Genomic DNA, 24,413 nt, shown 5'->3' with positions numbered 1-24,413 from the left:
TGAGCTGAGTCATCTGTTGGTTTCCCTTTATTTTCACTCACTGAGTATTTCCTCACGTTACATATATATATATATATATATATGTGTATATATACATATTTATGCACAGAAGATGTCATAAGCTGGAAAGATTGTTGTGATTTGTGACATTGAGCTACATAAGTAAAGATTGACTGGACTTGTTATCACTTTTTATTCAGACTCAGGATCAAGATAAAATAAAATCTATTAATAATAATCATCATCATCATGATAAAGACAATCAGTAAAAGTAAATATACAATGCAAACATTCAAATATGTCTAATTCCACATAGACACAGATATAAATATACACCTAAAACACTCACTTGGTCTCATTCACACTTACACATATGCACTTACACAACCAGAACTACACGACACCATTACATTCATTAATTTTTAATGACATGTAATGTAAACTCCACCTCCTTCATTTAAAATAACTTACCATTTGAGATAAACCACCAGGCACCAGAATAATGTGTTACATTACATTACATTACATTACATTTAGCTGACGCTTTTATCCAAAGCGACTTAACAAACTTTATTTTTATCGCATTATTTTAGTTTTTACAAAACTCCTTTGTTATGTCCAAACTTTGAGTTTCAATCCCAGGTTTCAATCTGATCCATCGAAAACGTTTTCAAGCTTTTATTCTGGTTGTCAATCACCTGGTTTCCGATTTGCGTCTCCCTGCTGTCACCGACTCGCGGATGTTGGAATTCGCCCGATTTTTAATTAAAAGGGTGAATTATGCTAAATTAGAAAAAACAAAAATATGTCTAGATATTTAATTAATTCTTATTGATTAAAAAGAGACCTAAGCTTCAAGGCTATCACATCTATGCCGTAAAATTGTATCTTAACTTTGTCTCCACCCCCAACATAAGACTCGGTGGTACATTCCACTTCGGTACCGCCTCCTCACCACTTCTGACCAATCAGAGAAAAACAGCGTGGCGAGGGAAGGCGGATGTTAATGTGTCATTTGAAGAATATGAGGAAGTTTTAAATCATTCATGTATTAATTAAAGGTCCAGTGTGGAAGATTGAGGTGAAATGGATCTAATGCTAGAAACTGAATGAAATAATCCTAGTGATGGTTTCACTTGTGAGTTTCATCATAGAGTAGATTAAGCAGAACAAAACTGAATATAAGTAATGTTGTTTATGGAAACACTACCTTTTTTTTTATAATCTCAAAATGTTACCAACAAACAGTAATAGTATACACAATTTGACACAACACACACAAAACAGTACAGGGAGCAGGAAGATAATTCCCTGACTCCACGTTAAGCCAAGAGGAGATTCAGGTGATAATTCTCTAGTTGTCATGTTGTTATTTAAAACATTGATTAGAGCCACTTCAATGACAAGTGTCTTGTTTGAGAGTGAATGAAAACTAGTGGGAAAATCGTCCCTAAATTCAAATGGCCAAGATGTCCTGCTTCTGTGGCTGAGTTCGAGCTCGTCCTGCTCCTGCTACGAGTGAAATAAAGGGCTGATGACATGTGATGAAAACACTGTGGAGAATATTTAAATCTAATGTGCACTGAATATAAAGCATTTGTAAACAATGGTCATTCCTAAATGATCACAAAAATCAGAAAAATATATTGTAATCCTACTTTGTTAAAGTATATTTTTATTTTTTCTTCCCTGACAGAATTTGACTTGACAGATCTCAGATAATACACCCCCCCCCCCCCCCCCCCCCCACACACACACCCCCCCCCCCCCCCCCCCCCCCACACCACACACACACACACCCTGAAAGTTCAGATGTGTTGACAAAAGGAGCCAAATTCATCGATGGACGTTTCAGTAGACTAAATTTATTTTTACAATTCAGGCAACTTGTTTGACCATATTAAAAACAATAAATACTTATATTGAAACCATTCAGATTACATGTGGTCTAAAATGATTTTTAACGGCTGTTTAAGAAGGCGAAGGTGAACCAGCCAAAGAATCACTTCTGAAAGAATTAACATGCAAAATTTAATTAATAACTTTTTCTTAAAAGTGAAAAATCCAACACTGAATATCAGTGATGATAAATCATTCTTGATATTAATGACTGTAAATAATATGACATGATCTCAACTGTGTCGTTCATGTTGTTGTTGATTTTCACTTATCTCCAGTAAACTCCAGTTACTCGATTTCATTCAAATATTAAAAATTAAGTATTTGCAGTTCTCAAGCATCTTCAACCAGGTGACTGGAGGTCAGAGGTCAGGGGCTCCAGCGCAGGTCACACACGAGGGCGATGTGGTCAGACGGATGAGCCACACTGGGCAGAGCCTTATAGGTTGTGACCTCCTGGTGACTGGGCAAAGGAATCATCTGCTCCACCTGCACAAACGCACACATGCACACCATGTTAGCTTCTTTGGTTAGTTATACAAATAACACAACCCAATTAGAACTGTATAATCAAGCAATTTAATCATTGCCAAGGATTTTACCTTTTCATCTGCACGTTCCAAATAAAAATCTGGATCTAGAGAATTTAAATCTGGGTTCATGAGAAGTTGAGCCATTTACTCTACTGAGTTATATTTCAGTACAAAGATTTAAAACAGTAATGAGTTAGTAAACAATGTACCATTTCATTTACAGATTTTCTCACACATAGCTCTCATGCATTGGTTAGAAGCCTGTCTGGTATCAGTATTAGTACCTGCATGCTGTCGGGCTGTATGAAGATGTAATCCAGGCAGCCTTGAAATCCCCCCACATAGTTGGTGTAGGCCGGCTGGCCGCAGGCACTGAGCAGCGGGGGGAAACCAGAGAGCAGCTCCATGCTGCAGGACTCCTCCGGGCCCGAGCTGCTCCAGTCTGCGTGCTGCTGAGGAACCACCACCTCAGTGAGCAGCTGGAACACACCTGACACGGCAGCAGGAGGTAGACAGAGATAATGTGAGCAGCTGTTACAATGAGATGGTGTCTCTACTAAACAGATCCACAGAGGCAGTGAATATTAAAACATTGAAATCCATGAGGCCAGACGTTTGGGTGGGGATTTACCTGAGGAAGGGGTGGAGTTAAAGTCTCCACAGAAGAGTAAAGGAGCTCCCGGTGCGACCTCACGGATCACATGACTCAGGTGTTTGAGGGCGACGCCCATCTGGACCAAGCGAACGTTCCCTCCTTCAAAAGAAATTAAATAATTTTCGGACATTTATGTAAATCATGATCATCACACTTCTTCTTCTCTTGTCAGTGACTGAGGTGTGTTCATGTTCGAAGGAGCTTTTACCTTTGGGGTGCCAGTACAGGTGAGTGTTGGCCACACACACCTTCCTGCCTGGGGTCTTCAGGTCCTCCAGTATACTGACCTGCAGGAACAGGAGAGATTCATAAAGCTGTTATTATATTATTATAAATATATAAATCGGCTTTTATTTATTTATTAGTTTGACTCCTGTTGGAAATATTGTGCTCTTGATTTGTCTGTTTAAATCTTCATAACGGTAAATGCTGCATTATTAACCCCAGAATTTGTTTTTTGTAATACTCTTGTAAGGACTATTCTGTTTCCGTTCATTCCAGTGAGTAAACTCAAAACCTGAATGAGATGCATTATCCATCAGCAGCAGTAATGAGAGTAATTTTTTGTTTTAACAACCTTAATGTTTGATGTAAATATTCATAAACGTATGTTGCACAAACTGTCATACCTGCAGCGAGGTGGATCTCTTCAGTATTCTGTCCTTCAGGGTCAGGTCGCTGTTTGCAGAAACCCTCTCCAGCAGCTCAGAGTGGATGGGGTCAGAGGTCAACGCCTCACTCAGCATGATGTCATGACGACTCAGCAGCTGGAACTTGGACCTGAAATCAACAACATTTATTATTTACATGACCTAATCCTGGATTTAGATGTAAATATTTAAGATTATTTTTAACCAGAGATAATTATTCATCTTCAAAATAAGAATTAAACCAGACACATTCAATTATGTTAAATCAAGGGATAAGCATTTACACAAAGTCAATATTGTCATTTAAATCAGTCCTGATTAGTGTCCTGATGTGGCACCAATCACGATGGACTGATACATCGAGGACTTTTAGTTATAGTTACCACAGAATTTCTTGTATATCAAAATCACCCAAATTATAAGCTATAAAATCCAAAACACTCACCCCTACCATGACATGAATTCACACTTATAGAGAAACATAATCAAATCCTGACTACCCTCAAAAACCTCCCCCTGACGCTGCATCAGACTAAACTACTCCTGCAGACCTGACCTGCGGTAGAAGGTGCTCAGTCCTTCATGCTGCCTCTCCTTCAGCTTGAAAACTCCGTCCAGACCAAAGGCATCAAGAGCCGGAATCAGACTGTCCTCAAACACCTCTGAAGACGGCAGAGACACACATCCATCATATGTCAGCACAAAGAAGAGCTGGAATCTGACATCTTTGGTGTGGATCCTCTTCTAATAACTCATATATCAAACTGATCCAAGAGAAATGCTTTTTCTTTACCTGGGTCGACCTCCTGCAGACAGATGATGTCAGCGTTGTATCCAGCCAGCTCCTTCTTGATCAGGTTCTGTCTGTAGTCCAGCTGCAGAGCGTACGGGGCGCAGTACGGGTAGAGCACCGTCTTGGACAGTTCTGTCTGGGCGTAGACATCTGCAAGGATGTTGTAGGACACCACCCTCATCGTGGGCCACTCGGCCTCTTTGACAGTGTACGCGTGTCTGTCATCAAACGTGCACATGCCTGGTCCGGCCTCCACGGCTCCCACAGAGACCAGCTCCTTGGCCAAGCCACTGCGACCTCCATCTTTGGGTGTGCAGCGCAGTTTGAGTCTGCAGCCAATGTCCTTGTTGGACGGGATGTGGACTCGCCCACATCCCACCTGAGTCCAGCTTGGCTCCTGACCTTCGACCTCCCCAGGAACTTCAGAGCTGAGACCGTCACTTCTGCAACTAATCTTAAAGCTGAGGCTGTTTTACTGGGATTCTGAGTGAAAAAGTGAAAAGTTAGATTGCTGATATGGTCCTGATGTGACAAGTCTGAGTAAAGTGGATTTAGATGTTGAACTGGTGTGATGGGGTCTGGATGAGGAAACCGATCATACAGTGAGCTTCAAATAGCACTGAGCCTCTAAAGGAACTCTTCATCATGGACACTGTGATTTGAATACTACCTTTCCCTGGTGTCTGGGCCTGTTTCTTTGAACCAGGTGAACTCGCACTCCTGCAGGTCCCCGAACTCCACCTCCAGTTTGGGGCACACGGGGAACTCGGCCAGCAGAGACACCGGGAGCTCGGCGGTGGTGAAGGTGGGTGAGTTCCTGTGCACCGAGTACTGAAGGTCTCCCACCTGCAGCACGGCTCCGTCCCGCCAGGCCTCCGAGTTCAGCTCCGTGTCGGGCACCTCGTCCCCCCCGAAGAACAGCTTCACCACGGCGGCGGGCTGCGGGGCTTCGCTCGGCTGCTGCGACTTGCGCCTTTTGGTCTTCTTCGCCTTCCCCAGGCCCTTGGCGAAGCCATTGGAGATCCGGGCCAGGGCCTTCGCCAGCGGCTCGTCCTGGTCCCGCAGCATCTGCTTCTTGCTGCCGTCCAGGGTGAAGGAGATGGTGAGCTTGGGTTCCCCGGGGAGACACCTCACCACGGCGGGCTCCATCGTGCGGAGGAGGCGGTGGCAGGCTCGGGTCACGGTCTTCGGGGAGGAGAGCAGCAGGCGGCGAGGGAACAGAGCGAGGACAGCGGTGAGGCGGTTCAACATGAAGTCCCCGGAGCCAGTGAGGGGACAACCGGGCAGAAGTAGACCGAAGAGGGGCGGCGAGAGGCAGGTCGAGTCATACAGCTCCACCGGTTAGCCACATGCTAACAAACTGTGTGACAAACACACTGAAACCGCGAGTTGGACTCAACATCCGGTGGCTTGTTTCACAACTAAACTACACAAAAGGTTCGTGAATTAAACCTCAGCGTAGATCAACGTGTTGTGTTTAATATTTAAAAGTTAGAACATGAACTGTCAGCACTTCCCTGAGGTCAGCGTGGGCTTCCACCTGCTTCTGTGGTGTTGGTTTCATCACAATCAAAACACCGTGTAGGCGCATTACTGCCACCTATAGGACTGGAGTGTTAATCAAGAGATTATACAGGAGGAATAGATGATTTTAGCTGCATTTCTTTGTTGATAATAATAATAAAAAATTATAATCACCTATTCATTTATATTTTTTATATTTTCCATGTGTTTAAATTTCATGTTTACTTTACTGGTGTCTATTTTTGACTGTCCCCTTTGCTGAAACACAGTAAATTGTTGTGGGGCTAATAAAGGATTATCTTATGTAATACTACTACTACTACTACTACTACTGCTACTACTAATAATGTATACAAAATAATGTAACCGTACAAACATGATTCCTCTCATTACTAACTCGAACGACAATAAAGTACCTGTTAAACTGTTTCGGTCCACGGTGTCTGCATTTTCCATTCCTGTGACATTGTCATGATATTATCTTCCTGCGCTGCACCCCCCTTCCTGCCATTATAATACTCTATGTCCAAGTACATGTCCTGCCTTAAGCTTTGATCAGTGAAGAGTCATGTGAGACGCTGAGTCTGCAGCTGCTAAATGTTTTTACGTTCTGTGACAAGAAACACAGAAAAAAGGTAAATAGATATAATAAATACAATAAATACAATTGTCAAAGGATATCTAGAGAAGAACAGAGCAAACCAAATGAGCCATTTTTAGAATTTATTTATAACAAAGACAAATACCACAATTCACCGATAGATTACAAAACTCTTGTTAAAGAAAGCAAGTCCTGAGCAGAAAGTTCAATCATACCAGAGATCTGGTGTCAGAGGTCAGCATCGAATTATCTGTGGTTGTGAAGTGTTAGTGTGTGTGTGTGTGTGTGTGTGTGTGTGTGTGTGTGTGTGTGTGTGTGTGTGTGTGTGTGTGTGTGTGTGTGTGTGTGTGTGTGTGTGTGTGTGTGAGAGAGAGAGAGAGAGAGAGAACAGTCTCTATTCATCTTCCTGGTTTTACTACAGGATATTTTTCTCTGCCATGTTTTCCACATAGCAGTGTTCAGGCTGCTCAGGGGTTTGTGGGTAGTAGGTGTCGGCCTTGTGCTCGTCCTCGTGCTCGATGTGCTTCAGGTGGATGACCATGTGCAGGGCGTAGGCCAGGACCAGCAGCAGGATGAGGGAGGTGACGAGGCCCATCAGGATGGCCGGCGTCAGGAAGGTGGCACAGTCGCTGGCCGGAGAAAACTTACCGGAGCTGACGTTGAAGGCCTGAATCTGAGGAGAGGGAGGAGACATTTTCAGATGTAATAAACAAACTTAGTGTGATGGTTCAAAGACATCCTCCCTGGTGTTAAGGCGCAGTAAGTGTGTGTCAGTGACTGGTACCTGGAAGTCGGTGAAGGTGATGGTCCAGCGGCGGGCGTGGTCGGTGCTGGGCAGCAGCAGGGCGCTGTGGCGTTGCAGGTTGCTGACATGGAGGCAGTGGTAGGAGGAGGAGGCCGGAGCGTACACCTCGCTGGCATTGAACACAGCTTCCTCAGACGTGTTGTAGAGCAGAGAGACGCTGTCCACGGAGAACCACCACTGACCGGACGACTCGTAGAAGGTGTTGGACAGCTGCAGTCTGACACCAGGGGGACGAGAGAAGACTGTGAATCCAGACTTCACATGTGTGCTCTGCTTGGCTCTTCATTGTTAACACATTAGAAGAAACACAACGTGCCTTATGGGGAGTAGTTCTGAATAGAATCATAACTTTTATTAACTTCCTAGGGCAACTTTTAGACATATTCATGTAGATCTGACTTATCTGTATTTTTGCCTTTTTGATCACGTGATTGTCATTTATTACCTCCAAAAAGAAAAAACGTTTATGGCCTGTTGTGTTTATTTGTCAGCTGGATTACATAAAAACTACAAAACCCATTTTCACGAAACTTGGTTGAGGGATTCGACCTGGACTCTGGAAGAACCCGTCAAAGTTTTTTGTATTTGCGAATTAAAGAAACATCCTAGCCAGAATATGACGGGATGATCTTGATGAATAACGATGCTTTATGACAACAAATTAATAATTTAGGTTGTCAGACTATTCACTTATTTCTTGTATATATAATAGCTGGATAATTGTTGGGCCTTGGGGGAGTTTTGCAATATCGTTTGGTGTATATACGGCAAGCAGGGGGTATGACTAACCTGATTGAAAGGCCTCTCAAATCCTCCACGTCTCCAAACCTCATGAGCAACCTTCAGAAACACACACACACATTATTGTTACCTTGTGATTTGATGACCCAAGAACATTCTGACTCTTTGACTCTATTATCAACATCCTTCCTCTGTTTTGACTTATTTCCACGTGTGATTCAAGGGACTTTCGAAGCCCAAGGCAAACAATTTTTATTCAAATACATCACAAATCAGCTCAGAAAACAGATCAATCCCCAAAACATCATTGTTGTCTGATGCTGTTGAGGTTGTGTGCACATCAGGCAGACAGGCAGACAGGCTCATGCAGACAGACAGGTGGACAGTACATACGTTGCCTTGTCCCGGCGGCAGACAGACTGGCTGGTGTCCACAGATTTCTGAGGAGAGAACGCTCTCTCCGTCAGGTCCAGCTGCTTCTGCTTCTCGAGGCGCAGAGACAGTCTCCGGGCCTGGAACAGGACGCACGGCTCCCCGTCAGAAAACACCTGCAGGGGAGACACAGGTGCAACGTGGGGGATTTACTCAGATACTGTACAAATGGGGTATGCCTGAACTTCAGTATTATAATTTTATGCAGCTTCATACTCTTACATTCAGAGGGATTAGTTCTACTCTACTAGTTTGAACATATGTTCCATACCCTTACACCTAATGAGCTGAGAATAGTAACCTGCTAAATGAGACATTTAGAAAACCTATAGTCACCAATATGTTGAATTAATAGTATCATAGCTAAATAGATATATCTTATAGAGCAGATTTTTCGTCGTATTGTCGTCACATGAGAAGATGGATATAAGTTTCATGTCTGCGCGCAGAGAGCAGGTCCAGGACGCAACCTGGAACATACAGTTAAGTCATGTGTGAAGTGAATTACGCCACCTTGAGGGGAGGGAAGGGTAGAGCAGCTCCTCGAACCTGAAGTAACTTCCTCTGTGGAGCCTCTGGAGACTGAGGAGGAGGATGGACACAGAAAGTGAGAATAAAATCACATGGATTCAGAAAGAGCCATTTATATACATATTAAAGTAACTCCAAACTTCTAATATCTTCTATATTATTTATGTGTATGAAAATAAATACGTGTATCAACACAATCTTTGTTACAAAAAGGTTTATCCCTCTCACACCACATCAGACCTTTTGTCTTTCCTCCTTTCTTTTCTTTCTCCCTTTCATTCTCTTTTCTCAACTCGTGAATCCCAGATCTACAAGCAGTGAAATGAAACTATCCTCTTTCGGGATCACAGCACTTTCTTATTTTTAAGCAGGTATTACATTGATTGTTCACCTCTAATCCCCAAAAATAAGTAGAAGACCTCATTTACCTGCAGCATTTGTCTGATTGTTTGCTCTGTGTCCTCCATCCACATCCCTCCATCACTGTGTGTGACCCTTTCATCTGCAGAGGAAATAACATAATTTAACTTTAATGGTGGATAAATAGATAGATAGATAGATAGATAGATAGATAGATAGATAGATAGATACTAACCATGGATTGGAGCGACAGCAGCTCTGTAAACAAAAAAACAACAGGAGAGTCAATAAATAACCAAAACAGAAAGATAATGTTCATCATTACTTATTTTGCAAAACAAGGTTTAGCTCCTCTTGTTTTCTGGGTCAGAGCTCAGGACTGTGGCTTGAGGGATCACATTGATGACATAATCACACAATCAGAGTTCACACACACACACACCGGTCATGCAGGATGGGGTGGCTCTCGGCCAAGAGGAGATTTTGCAGCTTCTCCCTATTTTACCACGAACAGCTGCACACTGTGAGAAATGACACATGAACATCTGTTTACACGTCCGGCATCATTATCGTCTCATTAGAGTTCGGTTTGTCTCAGTGTCACTGTCAGAGAAGAACTTCTACTGAAGGATTCTGCAGAAACCTCAGATTATGTTTCATGACCATGTGGTTTGTTGGTGTTTCAAATCCAGTTCAACACTTTTGCAGGTAGAAGGGTTGAGAAGATATTGTCGTGGTGGTGAAGAATAACTGAGAAAACGACTTCAAGTGTGTGACAGCATGAAAACTCCAGCATGAAAGTCAGATGTGCTTTAGCTCCATCCAAAACCTTCACCTCCATCCAAAACCTTCACCTCCATCCAAAACCTTCACCTTCATCCAAAACCTACACCTTCATCCAAAATCTTCACCTCCATCCAAAACCTTCACCTCCATCCAAAACCTTCACCTTCATCCAAAACCTTCAGCTCCATCCAAAACCTCCAGCTCCATCAGAGCTTCACCTTCATCCAAAACCTTCACCTCCATCCAAAACCTTCACCTATAATCCAAAACCTTCACCTCCATCGAAAACCTTCACCTCCACACCTTTATTTTCTGCCTCTTTAATAAGAAAACAACATTTTCCTCTTTACCTCTGGACATTGGCAGTAGAAAGAAATTGCGAGGACACGACTGGGAATAATACTTGTTTGTGTCAATCTGATTGAGTGCAATGAACTCTCCTTTTAGCTCCTGGCCGTGAGCAGATCAGAGCAGTTCTACAGAGCTTCTAACCCTCATTCAGCTCCTTTTTGCTTGTTGATACACGTAAGCTTCAGTCTTTATGCTCTGCTGTGATATAAAACACAGAAAATCAGACAAGCGATTTTCGCTTGCTTGCAAATACTCTGTTATCTTAATTGTTGTCAATTAGATTTCTGTCTATCAACTAATTGTTTCTTGCTGGACTGACGCTTCTCCCAGTGTTCCTCAAACGACCACATAATAATTTTTAAAAAATCACAGTTTTCAAGAAATAAAAAAGAATAAATAAATGAAATTCCACAAACAGGGCCTGTGGTCAATGGGAACACGTCCGTAATCTCTGAGCTGAATGTGTCGGGAGTCAGAGATTAGAGAGTCAGGAGAGGTGAAACACAACAACTCTCATCTTCAAACCGCTTCAGATCCCTTCCTCTGATCGTCTCCTACCTGTGAGCAGGCGGCCGGTCGAGGCAGGTAGACGACTGCAGGTGGAGGAGGAGAGAGAGGAGGAGGATGCTGCAGTGTTTCCACGGCGTAGCCATCGCGGTGGCGACCGGAGTGTGATGCCAGCACACACACTCTGTCCCCCTCTCCTCCTCCTAATCTACTTTAATCAGCCCACTGTCTCTAAGCCCCCTTGTCAGACCCATGAATCATCCAATCGGAGAGAGAGTGACAGGGGCAGGCAGGGTGGACAGGACCCGCCCACCGGTGAAAGACATTTACTGGTCACATATTTTCTCATTTCAGGTCAGTTCAGACAACAATGAGTCTCAGCAGATTAAAGGTCATAGTGATGATGACACTGTCAGAGCAACATTCACCAGATATATTGGGTCCATTTTATCGACATACACTTACAGAACAGAAATGTGAAAGAATGAATCTGTACTTACTGACTCACGTTTTAAAGAAATATAATAAAAAGCATGAATATCCTAAAAGGACCTAATCCCTTTTCCAGACAGGGAACACATAACATCATTGACTTAATCTGCCTGTTTGTAATCCAGACACACAGGTGTCTGGATCTCACTGGGAAGAGGAAATTGAGGTGTCACAGCCGCACCAGGAACACGAGGCAGGTAAACACAGTGTATTTACAAACATATATATATATATATATTTATATGCTTGTATGTTTACATATAAGTTGTATGTCTCTAGCCAGTGCAGTTTCAGTCTCATATGAAGCCTTTGTGACTTTTGACCATTGACAATTTAAATTCAATCATTTTAACTAGTGTTAATAATTTGTTGAAATCGTCTTCATGTCCCAATAGCCATCAAAAATATTACAGCTGGACTGTAATAAACACAAAGATCATTTCATTCAGGTTAAATACAATCAAAGTTAATTTAAAAATGTAGTTTTATTATTTGAATTCAGAACGTATATATATTATTCTGACTTTTTGAGAGGTGTGTCTGTTACCTCTAATAAGGGTCTGAACAAAATAAAAAAATAAAAAACAATTAAATGAAAGTTTGGTATAACCTTTATAACATTATTCGAGTTCTCTTTATATAAAGTAGTTTTTTCTTAATGAAACGGAACATTTAATAACATTTAATAATAATGACAACAATAATAATTATATATTTAATAAAAAATCAGACGCGCACTATAGAAGTGATACTTTTAGTCAGGCACATTGCGTGGCCACGCCCGGCTGGGGTCCTCGGGCTCGACTTTTAGCGCGGTGCATCTTGGGTCCTTCCTTTCGGTCCCAGGCTCGCTTGTGAAAACATGGGTGAGCGTCAAACTTCAGCAAATATGTCGAGTTATTCCGCGGATTCCACTGATTTTTCGCACCGGTGCTGTTTACGAGACTCTTACGCACAAGTCTCGATGTTTTAATGTCGGTTAAACTCCGCTGATAGCTCAGAAATGTCCCCGTTAAACATTCGCTCTCCGCCGCAACGTGGAGCGGCCATAACACGTCCGGGACCCGGGGTGGCCAGTTAGCACCGCTAGCTTAGCATTCAGCCCTGTTTTAATGACCTTTAAACCGCCTTCCGCTTATATTAAACTGATTTATTGAAAAAAACGCGTGAATCCCCGCTGTCCTATTCTCTGGCGTCAGATTGAGAAGGAGCTTCGTTAGCTTCACGTTAGCATGGTTAGCTTAGTTAGCCTCGGCACAGGTTGATCAGCGCTGCAGGTCTATCAAGGGGAAAATGGTTTATTTACACATTCAGAACAGATCTGTTAAAAAATCCAATCTCCATCTTCTCACACCTTCTGTAGTGAGTCAGATGAGGAGGTGGAACGAAGCTGGATTCAGTTCAAGGGTCCTGGTGATAGTCACGTAATCAATCTCTCACTAGGAAACAGCGTCTGGTCAGGGTTTCAGTTCTATGAGTGGTTTTCTGTTCGTGACACCAACACGTGAGAAGATGAAGTTATTTAATTGGGCTGTTAAGCTGGAGTCAGTCACACCCGGAAGATATTTAACTCTGACAGGGTGTCACTCCAGTGTCATCCAGTTAGTTTCATTCAGCCCTATTGGTATCTCTGGTTGTGCCTGTTTAATCTGGGACGGCTTCTGTCCCTGACGGTTAAGACACTTTGAGACTTTTCTAGATCTTTGCATCCCACTGAGTCTGTGTTCTCTGTCCTTCTGCTTTGATATTAATCGCTGCTGTTCTTTGTTCCCTCAGGAAAGTGTCGTGGTCTGCGTACTGCCAGGAAGCTCCGTAACCACCGTCGTGAGCAGAAATGGCACGATAAACAGTACAAGAAGGCCCATCTGGGCACAGCCCTGAAGGCCAACCCCTTCGGAGGAGCCTCTCACGCCAAAGGCATCGTACTTGAGAAAGTGTGAGTACCACACGTACTCCTGAACTGTAGACCACTGAGGGGGAAATCGTTTTAAGAACGAAGAAGTTTGGAGTACTTGGTCCCTGGTGCATTTTATCTCACTGTCGATGAGGCCAAATGCAAGTTCTAGGCATCAAATGAGGTTGTTGAAAGGATTAAAGTGTGTTGACGAGTGTTCTGTGTTTTCTCTGCAGAGGAGTAGAGGCTAAGCAGCCCAACTCTGCCATCAGGAAATGTGTGAGGGTGCAGCTCATCAAGAACGGAAAGAAGATCACCGCCTTCGTCCCCAACGACGGTTGCCTCAACTTCATTGAGGTAAACGCTGTTGATGTGAAAACCCTTCAGGAACATTAAGCCAGAACAAAGTCAAACTTTGTGATACAACTTTAATTCAGTACCTGGTAAATGATTAAAATATTACAGCTTGCAGTCTGGTGTCATCACATCTTGGTCTCAAAGCTTCACCTAATAAATTCTGTAGATTTTCCGGAATCTATACGTACACATATAGATATATTTGACTGAATCTGTCCTATGTAGCTGTCTAAATGTGACAGTGTCTAATTGGTCCTAATTAGAAATTTAACTGTACAAGTCACTTTAGATGGTTGGACATTGTCTCTCAGTCCTTTTGTCTTCCTCTAACCACGTCCTCTTTGTCTCTTCCCGTCCTTTAGGAGAACGATGAGGTGCTGGTGGCAGGATTCGGACGTAAAGGTCACGCTGTGGGTGATATTCCCGGTGTCCGTTTCAAGGTGGTCAAGGTTGCCAACGTGTCCCTGCTGGCTCTCTACAAAGGCAAGAAGGAGAGGCCCAGGTCATAGACAGTTGATGCAGAAAATAAAATAAAAATGTTTTCAAATACAATCTGGTTTCATGTTTTCATTGTCGTAGGACACTTGTTTCATGAATATTTTCCCTTTACGGTCATTCAGGACAAGTAGATGTTCAGGTTGCATGTTCCTTTAAATCCTTTAAGACTTTTATTTTCAATGAAGAGCATCTAAATGGCTCTTGAATCCAAAAGGTTGTATAATCTGTTCATCCAATCCCACACACGTATGAGTCCTGGGCAGTTTGCTGGCCATCACCTTAAGTGTCTTTACAGGGACAGTTCAACATGTGGACAGAAGTTTGGCTTCAAACTGACAACTCTTTGGGGCTTTGTAGGAAAGTCACTCAGACCTCAAACGGATAATTCATGTAAATGGAATGTTAGTCTTGCTAAACTGAAACATGTCTGCATCAGACAAAATAATCATTACTGCATTCTATTGTGCAGGAGTCACAGCAGCCAAATTGTTTAACATGAGACAACTGAGCGATGCCACGATAACATGAGGGTTGTTGATCATTAACAGACAAATCCATTCATAATAATTGGGTGATACTGTGTTTTCCTGTCCTGAGTGCCCCCCCCTCCAGGGCCCTTAAAGTCATGTTTACTCAGTCACTTGGGTTTATTAATTGGAATAAATGCAGATTGATAAATCCACTTGATAAAAAATTTCAGGCAGATTGACGTCTTTACCACAACAAAGATTATTTTTGATCATGTTTTCACCTGCTGTGAATCCTTTAAAAACTCTTTTGCCTCAAACGAGTCCAATGTGTTGTACAAATAAATACGCTGCCATGTGTAGTCACCTGTTAATACTGTGTTTAAAAATGATGAATTACAAACAATGTCCTGCAAAGTCAATGTTTATTTTTATTTATATAGTACATTTAAAACAACCTGGTTGATCGAGGTGCTTCTCAAAGTTTTAGGTTCAACAAGAAGACGGCAACACGTGAATAAAAGTCCCACCCACTGTGTGTTGATCAGTTCACTGCATAAACTTAGCTGCAGAGTAAATATAGCAACAAGTGTCCTCTCCCCTGTTTCACCCCCCGAGTCTGAGTCCTGCAGCCAAGTAGTCACAGGAAACCTTCCATCTCCTGCGACAACAACACATCCTCCGTTAGTCTGCAGCGACTCCACAACTGAGCAGGAGGAACCACAATAACCACTGAAACCCACAAGGTAAATAAACCAGTGACGTCGGCCTGCACGAGATGAGAGGAGCTGCCTCGTTGGTCCAGATGATTTAACTGAGTAGTTTTTAGTGATGTAAATCGTAGTTGTGTGTTTAGTATATTTTTCTGTCCTGGAGGAAAGTTTGAAACCTCAGGAGTTACAGCTGCAGACTGGTGCACATGGTTTTGGGACTTGACCTTTTCTGTTCAGGTGTCCACATACTTTAGGCCGTGTAGAGTCCATGAATCATCTGCTTTAGGTTTAGTGAAATAAAGAAGGACAGATTTTTCCCTCCTGGCTCAACAGGGTCAAGACCCCTCATGTGGACAACATGGAGCATCAGCGACTCAGCTTAGAGGAGGAGGAAGAGGAGGATGATGATGATGCTGCGACTCAGTTCATGATAGAGCAGAGTCTGATGGAGAGCAACAAACACAAAGAAGCAACACAAGGCGACAGGAGGTCAGTGGAGCTGAGCACACAATCAGATCAGCTGCTCGGGTTCTGTTAATAAATAAATCCAACAGGATCAGAGTTCTGCTCGTTCCTTCACTGTCGTCATCACAGATCATCATCAACACTCAGGGTCTTTTTTATTAAAGCTTATGTTCTTTAACTACACTGAGAAAATACATCACTTCAATTGGTCACAGACAAATAAATAAAGTTTGCTCAAAGTGTTATTAAAGTAATTGAGAGTATTCATTTTAATATATTTAAGTTTTTCCCAAAATTCTCTTTTTCAGTATATATATGGTTTCTTAAAATTGAAGAAACTTAACACAATAAATGATAATTTAAATTGTTTTTAAAAAGAAATATGAACTTAATACATACATACAAAAATACATTTACCTCAATCTTAATTTAGTTTACCATTTTGTTTGTTCATTTAATTTTTAACTCGTCTATTTCTTATCCTATAATTAAAGATATAAAATAAGTTCAAATTAATTTTATGAACTGATTTTCCCTATTTTAATTTTTTAATTTTGTTAGATTTTTCCTCTCTTCCCCCTCACAGGTCTGGATGTGACTCTGCAGAAAGCAGCTCACTCTTCTCTGCTATAAGACAAGGTGAAGGGGGGGGGGGACAGCAGCATGAAGCCTTCTGTTGTGATTTATTTTTAAAGAAGTTATTAAACAGGTAGTTTGGTTTTCATCTTTCCATGTGCAACTCCTGTATAACCCCGTGTCTTAAATACAAGTACAGGTGACGTTCAATGATGAGTGTGGTTCAAAGTGCCCGAACAGGCTGGTTTATTAAAAAGTCAATTCAAAGTTGATGCATCTTGCTGCAGAGGTGTGGCCTCCAGTCAGCAGGCTGGTGCACTGGAAGTCACAAAAACAATACACATCAACAACAACCCCCTTTTCAAACTATTACCAGTGCCACAGGAAGCCACCAATGATATTAACCAGAAATGAACAGGGGAACTCCCACTGGACCAGCCACTCCTGTGACCGCAAATACAGCAAATAAAATATAGAATGAATATAAAATAAACAACAATCAGCACTTTGCCTGTAAAATCTCAGACAAACCACCTAACACAGTTTAAAAGTAAAACACATTTTCCCACCCTGTCTTTTCCAGTTATCTGTTCATTGTTCATTGACGTCTCCTAATATCGAGTTTATACAATTTCTGTATTAGATCTTTTTTTTAAAGCCGTCATGGGTCAGGAAAGTAAATCTCTGAATTTGTCTCCGCCCTGAGGCAACGTTCCATGTTGGTCCCACATGATCAGAACAAATCAGAAACCATCATGTTCCTTCTAAAGCACAAAACAGATATTGAGCCCAAGATCTTAGAATAACTTTTTCCATCATTTATTAATCTGTGGTTTTATTCTCCTACGTAAACCAAAAATACCCATGATCATTTCCTGAGGCCCAAGGGAGCATCTACAACTTTCTTCTTTCATCTGATCTTCAAATTATGATGAGACAGCAGAATAGAAAATCACATTTTCTTACGCATTTAACTTATTAATAAATGTCTACTTTATACTAATGAGGTCATGCAGGAATATATGACCTCAATACTTTTTCTCCCAATAATCATCCGTGAAATCTCTCTTTCCACTTTGGTGAAAGTAAAACTGAGAGACTGAAGTTTAACCTGTGAAAACCAGAAGCCTCCAGTGAAACATCTGAATATCAGAGTCCTTTGATTTGACTGTGAACGCGTCTGGAGCGGAGCTGGAAGTTATCGTCTGTTTATTCTCCAGGTGACGAGAAGCTGTTGAAGGATCTGAGCGTCCAGCAGAGGGATCGGTTTCTCCAGGCGGACGACAGAGGCTGGATTCCTCTTCACGAAGCCGCGGCTCAGAGCAACCACACCGTCCTGGAGCTCACGTTCAGAGGTTTGAATCTGCTCCGCCTGGCAGGTGGAGGCCTCCGTCAAACACGGCTACCTCAGTCTGTGTGGATTCTCGTCCAGATCAATAAAATCTAATCAGTCAATCTTTGAGTCCAAGTGACAACTGGTCAAACTTAGAAGAAGTTTCCTGTTGGCAGAGTTGAAATGTCATGTTTGTGAGGCCTCTGTGACCTTTGACCTCTCCAGCTTCAGGTCCAGGGGCTGTGGAGCGTCGGACTCTTCGTGGTCAGACTCCTCTCTTCCTGGCCGTAGAACAAGGTCTGATAGAAAACACCTCCTTCCTCCTCAAGCATGGATCCCAGCCGGACAGTCAGGACCCGGAGGAGGACTCACCGCTGTTTGTGGGTACGATCCCCGGCAGCTCCTCAAAACCTCAGCTTGTGTTCAAGGAAGAGGTTTTCTAAAGTCTTTCAACAAAACCTTATTTTATTGTCTTGTAAACATCTCAAAAACATTTGTTTGTTGTATTCTCAGCAAACCAACAGCCTCATAAACCTCCCATACATTCACATGAACAGTGTCGTACATCCTGTGTCTGACTCTGTCCCTGTGCAGCCGTCCGTTCAGACCGCCCCGACCTGGTGAAGCTGCTGCTCCAGCGGGGCTCCGTGGTGAACCAGGAGGGCTGCCACGGACGCCGACCCCTCCACGAGGCCTCGAGGCTGGGCAAGGCAGCGCTCGTGACCCTGCTGCTGGACGCCGGAGCCCGGCCTGACCCCCACAGCCACTACAGCCTCACGCCACTGGCACTGGCGGCTCAGGGCGGACACCTGGAGGTGGTGCAGATGCTGCTGAAGAAAGGTGAGGGGGGGGGGGGTCATAAAGTTCAACCAGAACCACTTAGAGTTTGGACAGTTGATAAAAAGACTGAGAGAGAGTCTACGTTAGGGAATGTATGAATAAAAGAAAGAGAGAAAGGAGACTATTAATAACTGATTATTATGAATCTGATTATTGTAGATACAGACAATAAGAAATGGAAACTTAAACAACATTGTTTTCATTCACATTTTAAACTTTCACCACTTCACTGCCTCATCTGTGATTGAGCCCTTCAAACTTTTCCAGAAAGTATCGACTGTAAATCAAATCGAAAACATTTCTCTATATTTTTTATATTTTTTTTCTGTTTAATTGCACATTTTTTTATTTCTATTTAGAATTTTAGAATTGAGTGGAATCAATAATGTTTATCTGTAAGATTTTGAGTCATCACTGTCACACAGAACATGTTTCTGTGGGTCACAGGTGTTGTAACGTGCAGGTGTGTGTGTGTGTTGTGTGTTGTTGTGTGCGTGTTGTTGTGTGTGTGTTGTTGTGTGTCCTGCAGGTGCAGACGTCCTGTCCCGGGCGCAGGACGAAGCCTCCGTCCTGTACGAGGCGTCTGCAGCCGGAGATCCTGACGTCATCAGGCTGCTGCTGGAACACGGCGCCGACGCCAACGTCGCCAAACACACGGGTCACATGCCGATCCACCGCCTCGCCCACAGGGGGCACCTGCAGTACATGTTCAATTACTAAGTTCTTATAAACATTGATTCTCTTTCTTTAAGACAAAGATTCAACATCAAAAACAACAGCACTAAATAAATGGAGCTGTCAATCAATCAAAATCTACAGGATGATTCACACAAAGGCAGCATTTAATAACAATAGTAAATTTAGTCATTTAGAAATAAACCAAATAATTTAATTGAAATAAATATAATAAGATAAATGATGAAGATAACAAATGAAAACATTGTAATTTAAACCTGTGGTGCAGCAGATGGATGAAGAACAGAGACTTTTACCAGTTTCATTATGGGAGGAGTGGAATCCAGTGTTTTGAATTTGATTTGAAATGTTTATATCTTGTTTACAGTGTGTGTGTGTGTGTGTGTGTGTTTGTGTGTGTGTGTGTGTGTGTGTGTTTTCTCTTCAGAGCTTTAAAGCTTATTATTCCTGTAACGTCAGTGGCAGAGGTGAAAGACAGTGGGATCAGTCCTCTACACACAGCCTCTGCAGGAGGACACACAAACTGCATCAAGGTGTGTGTGCGTGTGTGTGTTTATTTTCATGATCAATGTGAGGTGACACACACTTCAAGCCCTTCTAACTCTCTCATCTCCCATCAGGCCTTGCTGGATGCAGGTTACGACCCTAACTTCATGCTGCACCCCGGTGTTCACCACAGCTTTGATGACGAGGGGAAGTCGGCTCTGTTCTTCGCCGTCTGCAACAACGACATGGAGTCGACCAAACTGCTGCTGGAGGCCGGAGCCATGACCAACCAGGACCCGGTCAAGTGTCTGCAGGTGTCACACCACTAACTCTCATGACACGTTACACTTTATATGATTCTGCTGGTAAAATACTAAAGATGCAAACGAAACAAATATTTTGGGAGAACCAACTTATTCACTTGTTTCCTGAGTCCGATTAGAAGATCATAGTTAATATGTATTTTCTTTGCACAGAGGTGGTTGAGGATGTGGTTAGCTTAGCTTAGCATAAAGACCGGATACTGGTATAAACAAGTTCATAAATATACATTTAACAAAGATTCATGTTTGAAGGAGTCGTACCCGTAACTTTCATGGAACAGCTTTATGATTCTGCTGTTCAAATACTTAATGAACTAGTTCAACATGCAAATGATCAAAAATTACTTTTTTGGGAAACTGAACTTATTCACTTGTTTTCTGAGAAGATCAAAATTAATATGTACCTGTTGTGCACAGAGGTGGTTCAGGATGTTGTTAGCTTAGCTTAGCATAAAGACTGGATGCTGGTATAAACAGCTAGCCTGTCCAAGTTCATAAATATACATGTAACTAAGATTCATGCCTGGCGGAGTCGCTTCATTTAAGAATTCTTTCAAACAGCAGCAGCTTCTTTGTCGAATCTGACTCTACAAATATTTAAATGGTCACATCCCTGAACTTTATCATTTGATGAGGTTTTGTTCTGGATCTATTCATTATTTTGGAACAACACTCGGGTGCAGTGTAGATGCAGCGTCCTGAAGTCTTGTTGTCACATTGCGGTTGCCAGGTTTGTCTTCACACATTCTGTGCTCAGCGACCACAACAGGAAACACAACAGGAAACCCAGTGAGCCCGGGGATGTTTGTCGCTCTGTGTCCCTCAGGTCGCTCTGCGGTCGGGGAACCACGCCCTGATCCACCTGCTGCTGAGGTTCGGAGCCAACGTGAACTATTACTGCAGAATCAACACGACCCACTTCCCCTCGGCGCTGCAGTACGCCCTGAAGGACGAGGTGCGGGGGGGGGGGGGGGGGGGGGGGGGGGGGGGCACCATCACTGAAACACACGTCTTCTGATTCAGATGTGTTAATGTGATCAGATGCACCGGATCTACACTCGATTAATCAGGCCTGTCTCGTCAGGTGGTGCTCCGGATGCTGTGTAACTATGGTTACGATGTGGAGCGCTGCTTCCACTGTCCCTACGGCGACGGCTCCCACATCCCGGAAGACTTCGAGGGGTGGAGCAACACAGTGTTAAAGGACACCATGGTAACGAGCCGCTCCGGGGAGGGGTTGCTCTGTGGAGGTCACTGGGGGGGGGGGGGGGGGGGGGGGGGGTGTTCAGTTTGGCTCCTCTGGCTGTGGTTGACCAATCAGAAGAGCGTGAACCAAGCGGCCAATCAGAGCAGCCGGGGATTGATAAGAGGCAGGAGCTAAAAACCCAGTGTTTGAGACAGAGGCTGAACAGAGGAGCTGCAGCAGTGGACAGTTTGAGGAAAGTGCATTTTAACCTTTTAAAGAAATAACACAAGTTAAAATCTGAATATGATCAGAATCGACTTCTTTAAATACAAAATGATTCCTCAGATGTTGTTGTTCATCTTTATGTCTAATAAATGTGATTGAGCTTTGATGTTTTACAGTTTAACCATCATGAAAACAAACACAACTAATGAATTAAGGAAATACACAACTTCTACAATCAATGCAAACATGAAAGCACCCCCCCCCCCCTCCTCCCCCTCTGTGTGTCTGTACAGTTCTGTGAGTTGATCGACGTCTACTGGCTGAAGCACCTCTCCGGACACATCGTTGGCGTCCTGCTGGACTACGTGGATCATGTGACCCTGTGCTCCAAGCTGAGGGCGGCAGTGATGGAGCAGAGGGAGTGGCCCCACATCCGCAAACTGCAAGGTGAATCAAATCAAACTTTATTGATCTCTGCCCCAAGGAAGACAAACAAATAAACTCTGCATGTCTCTGTCTCTGTCTGCGTCTCCTCCTCCTCCTCCTCCTCTTGTGTCTGTCTCCTCCTCCTACTCCTCCTCTTCTTCTTCTTCTTCCTCCTCCTCCTCCTCCTCCTCTTCTTCTTCCTCCTCCTCCTCCTCCTCCTCCTCCTCCTCCTCCTCCTCCTCCTCAGAAAACGCCCGCTCTCTGCAGCACCTCTGTCGGCTGCAGATCCGTCGTTGTCTCGGTCGTCTTCGTCTCCGAGCGCCTGTCTTCATGAGCTTCCTTTCGTTGCCAGGGCGACTCAAGGACTACATCCTGTACCAGGACAACGACCTGTATGGTTGCCAGGGCGACACACCGGGGGGGATGCAGGAGTGAGGAACAATCCAAATAAAACGGTTGAATATATAATATGTCAAATCATTTCTTCATTTGGTTTCCACATCATATTTTACACTTTGAGCCAAAAGAAATTTGATTTTTTTATTAAATAATTTTATTGTATTTTCAGATATCAGAATTGTTTATTCCTTTCTCTTTCGGAAAAACTGTTTAAGAAGAATAAAAGTAAATAGTCAATTTCACATCAGTGGATAAAACCACAACTCTGAACTAAATATTTGAAAACTATTTTAATAAAAGAAAAATCTCTTCTTTTATTTATAAGATAAGACAGAAGATAAAGTTTCTTATAATATTTTGTGATAAAATACATTTTTGCTTTAACTTTAAAGTAGTAAGAGAAGTTAAATTAGTTTGATTTGTGATGAAACCGGTTTATTTCAGCCTCTGCCGGATGATGTTCAGATGGTTTTGAGGACAAATAAGCTTTAAAGATGAAAATTGAAATATTGAATGACTCAGGATTATTATTGTTTCTATTCGACTCACTGATCTGATCTGAACTCGCTGCTGAGACTTCAGACAACAGATGTGGACGATACGGAGCAGGAGGTCAAAAAGATTACACACAATACATTTAATAACTTCGATGAGGACGTCAGCCCTCACCGTCTCCTCTGTCCACATCCACAGATTTTCATCTCTGTCTTCACATGAGTCTAAAAACTCTGAGTCTCATCGAGCTCTTTATAAAACCTGGCTTCCTCTGATCCAAGATTTAAAGTGAACACGTGACCGACTGCTGCTGATGTGAATCCAGGCTCCTCCTGTGATTAGGATGATGTCCCCACAGAAAGTATTAAACCCTGTCAGCCGAGTTATCAGAGCTCGTACCTCCACCGAAACTCAACAGCTCCCTTGAGTTCAATCAGCTGCAGCAAATTAATCAATCAATTACTCTCGGGGAAATATGAGAATGTAAAAAAGTAAGATTTATCATACCATACCTCTTAATACTGTTCACATTCCATTTATATTTATTACTGTACTTATTTATTTACATATTCCACTATGCACAATACTCTGCACTTTTAATGCCTTTTTTTGCTCTTCTGGTTAGATGCTAAACTGCATTTCGTTGTTTAAGTACTTGTACTGTGCAATGACAATAAAGTTGAATTTAATCTAATCTAATATTTCAAGTAAGGTACAGGTGAACAATTCATTGATCCGTGAACCAGAGAGATTTGCTTTTTTGGGCCAAATTGATTTATAGAAATGTTTCCAATAATCTCAGTCAATTGATTATTGACTATTTGCTGCAGCTCCACTTGGGATAAGAGTTTCTATTTGTGTTTCTGAAATTGAGACGTGTCAGTGCCAGACTTTAGGTAAGATAAAGTGGGTTGGTATGAAACAGTATAAGTTTAAGATTCCTATGTGAGGACAACGAGGTCTATGACTTCAGTTCCCTCCTTTGTGTTGAGACGTTAGTTTTCAATAATTAATAATAATAAGTACTAATTAAAGTGACTGAGAGGAACCGAGTTTTATTCCACATGAACCTTTTAAACCTCTTTAATATCGGCGGTCTTCACCTGCTGCTCAGATCAGACCCGGTCGCTCAGACAGGAAACACAACACGAGCCCAAAAGCTTCTGGAAAGATTTAATCTCACTTACTTCCACTGTTCTAACAAACAGGACAATGTCAGATGCAGAAAATGCTGCTAAATATCTCTGATCAGTCATTGAGGCTAATATCCATGAATAAATATCACGATCTGAGAGGACACGTGGAGCGTCACTGCGTTGGACTCGGTGAGGACTGTAACAAGACCGCTGGACGCTGTGCTGAAAAATGACTCAA

At 42.7% G+C, this 24,413-nt stretch overlaps 4 protein-coding genes across 4 annotated transcripts; 2 read left to right on the top strand and 2 right to left on the bottom strand.

Annotated features, from left to right (window-relative positions):
- Positions 1-1,845: 1,845 nt before the first annotated feature.
- Positions 1,846-6,084, bottom strand: pde12 (phosphodiesterase 12). Its single transcript, XM_053439246.1, has 8 exons — positions 5,201-6,084; positions 4,531-4,958; positions 4,294-4,399; positions 3,717-3,867; positions 3,296-3,374; positions 3,064-3,186; positions 2,717-2,922; positions 1,846-2,388 (listed from the first exon to the last, which is right to left on the bottom strand). Exons 1-8 carry the CDS (start codon positions 5,779-5,781, stop codon positions 2,269-2,271), a joined length of 1,794 nt encoding a protein of 597 aa, XP_053295221.1. The 5' UTR covers positions 5,782-6,084; the 3' UTR covers positions 1,846-2,268.
- Positions 6,085-7,070: 986 nt separating this feature from the next.
- atp6ap1la (ATPase H+ transporting accessory protein 1 like a) lies at positions 7,071-11,314 on the bottom strand. The gene is made up of 6 exons (XM_053444387.1): positions 11,220-11,314; positions 9,147-9,215; positions 8,595-8,783; positions 8,250-8,300; positions 7,440-7,677; positions 7,071-7,328 (listed from the first exon to the last, which is right to left on the bottom strand). Exons 1-6 carry the CDS (start codon positions 11,312-11,314, stop codon positions 7,071-7,073), a joined length of 900 nt encoding a protein of 299 aa, XP_053300362.1.
- A 1,121-nt stretch (positions 11,315-12,435) lies between these two features.
- Positions 12,436-14,463, top strand: rps23 (ribosomal protein S23). Its single transcript, XM_053438413.1, has 4 exons — positions 12,436-12,526; positions 13,437-13,596; positions 13,791-13,911; positions 14,274-14,463. The coding sequence occupies exons 1-4, from the start codon at positions 12,523-12,525 to the stop codon at positions 14,418-14,420; spliced, it is 432 nt and encodes a 143-aa protein (XP_053294388.1). The 5' UTR covers positions 12,436-12,522; the 3' UTR covers positions 14,421-14,463.
- Positions 14,464-15,498: 1,035 nt separating this feature from the next.
- On the top strand, positions 15,499-22,769 carry LOC128455289 (dynein axonemal heavy chain 12). The gene is made up of 13 exons (XM_053438986.1): positions 15,499-15,622; positions 15,923-16,078; positions 16,641-16,693; positions 17,851-17,985; positions 18,189-18,347; positions 18,558-18,803; positions 19,333-19,504; positions 19,927-20,032; positions 20,120-20,299; positions 21,135-21,263; positions 21,393-21,521; positions 22,013-22,166; positions 22,393-22,769. Exons 2-13 carry the CDS (start codon positions 15,948-15,950, stop codon positions 22,578-22,580), a joined length of 1,782 nt encoding a protein of 593 aa, XP_053294961.1. The 5' UTR covers positions 15,499-15,622; positions 15,923-15,947; the 3' UTR covers positions 22,581-22,769.
- Positions 22,770-24,413: the final 1,644 nt, after the last annotated feature.

This window comes from Pleuronectes platessa, chromosome 2, assembly GCF_947347685.1.
Source record: "Pleuronectes platessa chromosome 2, fPlePla1.1, whole genome shotgun sequence".
NCBI lineage: Eukaryota > Metazoa > Chordata > Actinopteri > Pleuronectiformes > Pleuronectidae > Pleuronectes > Pleuronectes platessa.
The sequence above is the reverse complement of the archived record's forward strand: the minus strand, read 5'-3'. Positions and strand labels throughout refer to the sequence as shown.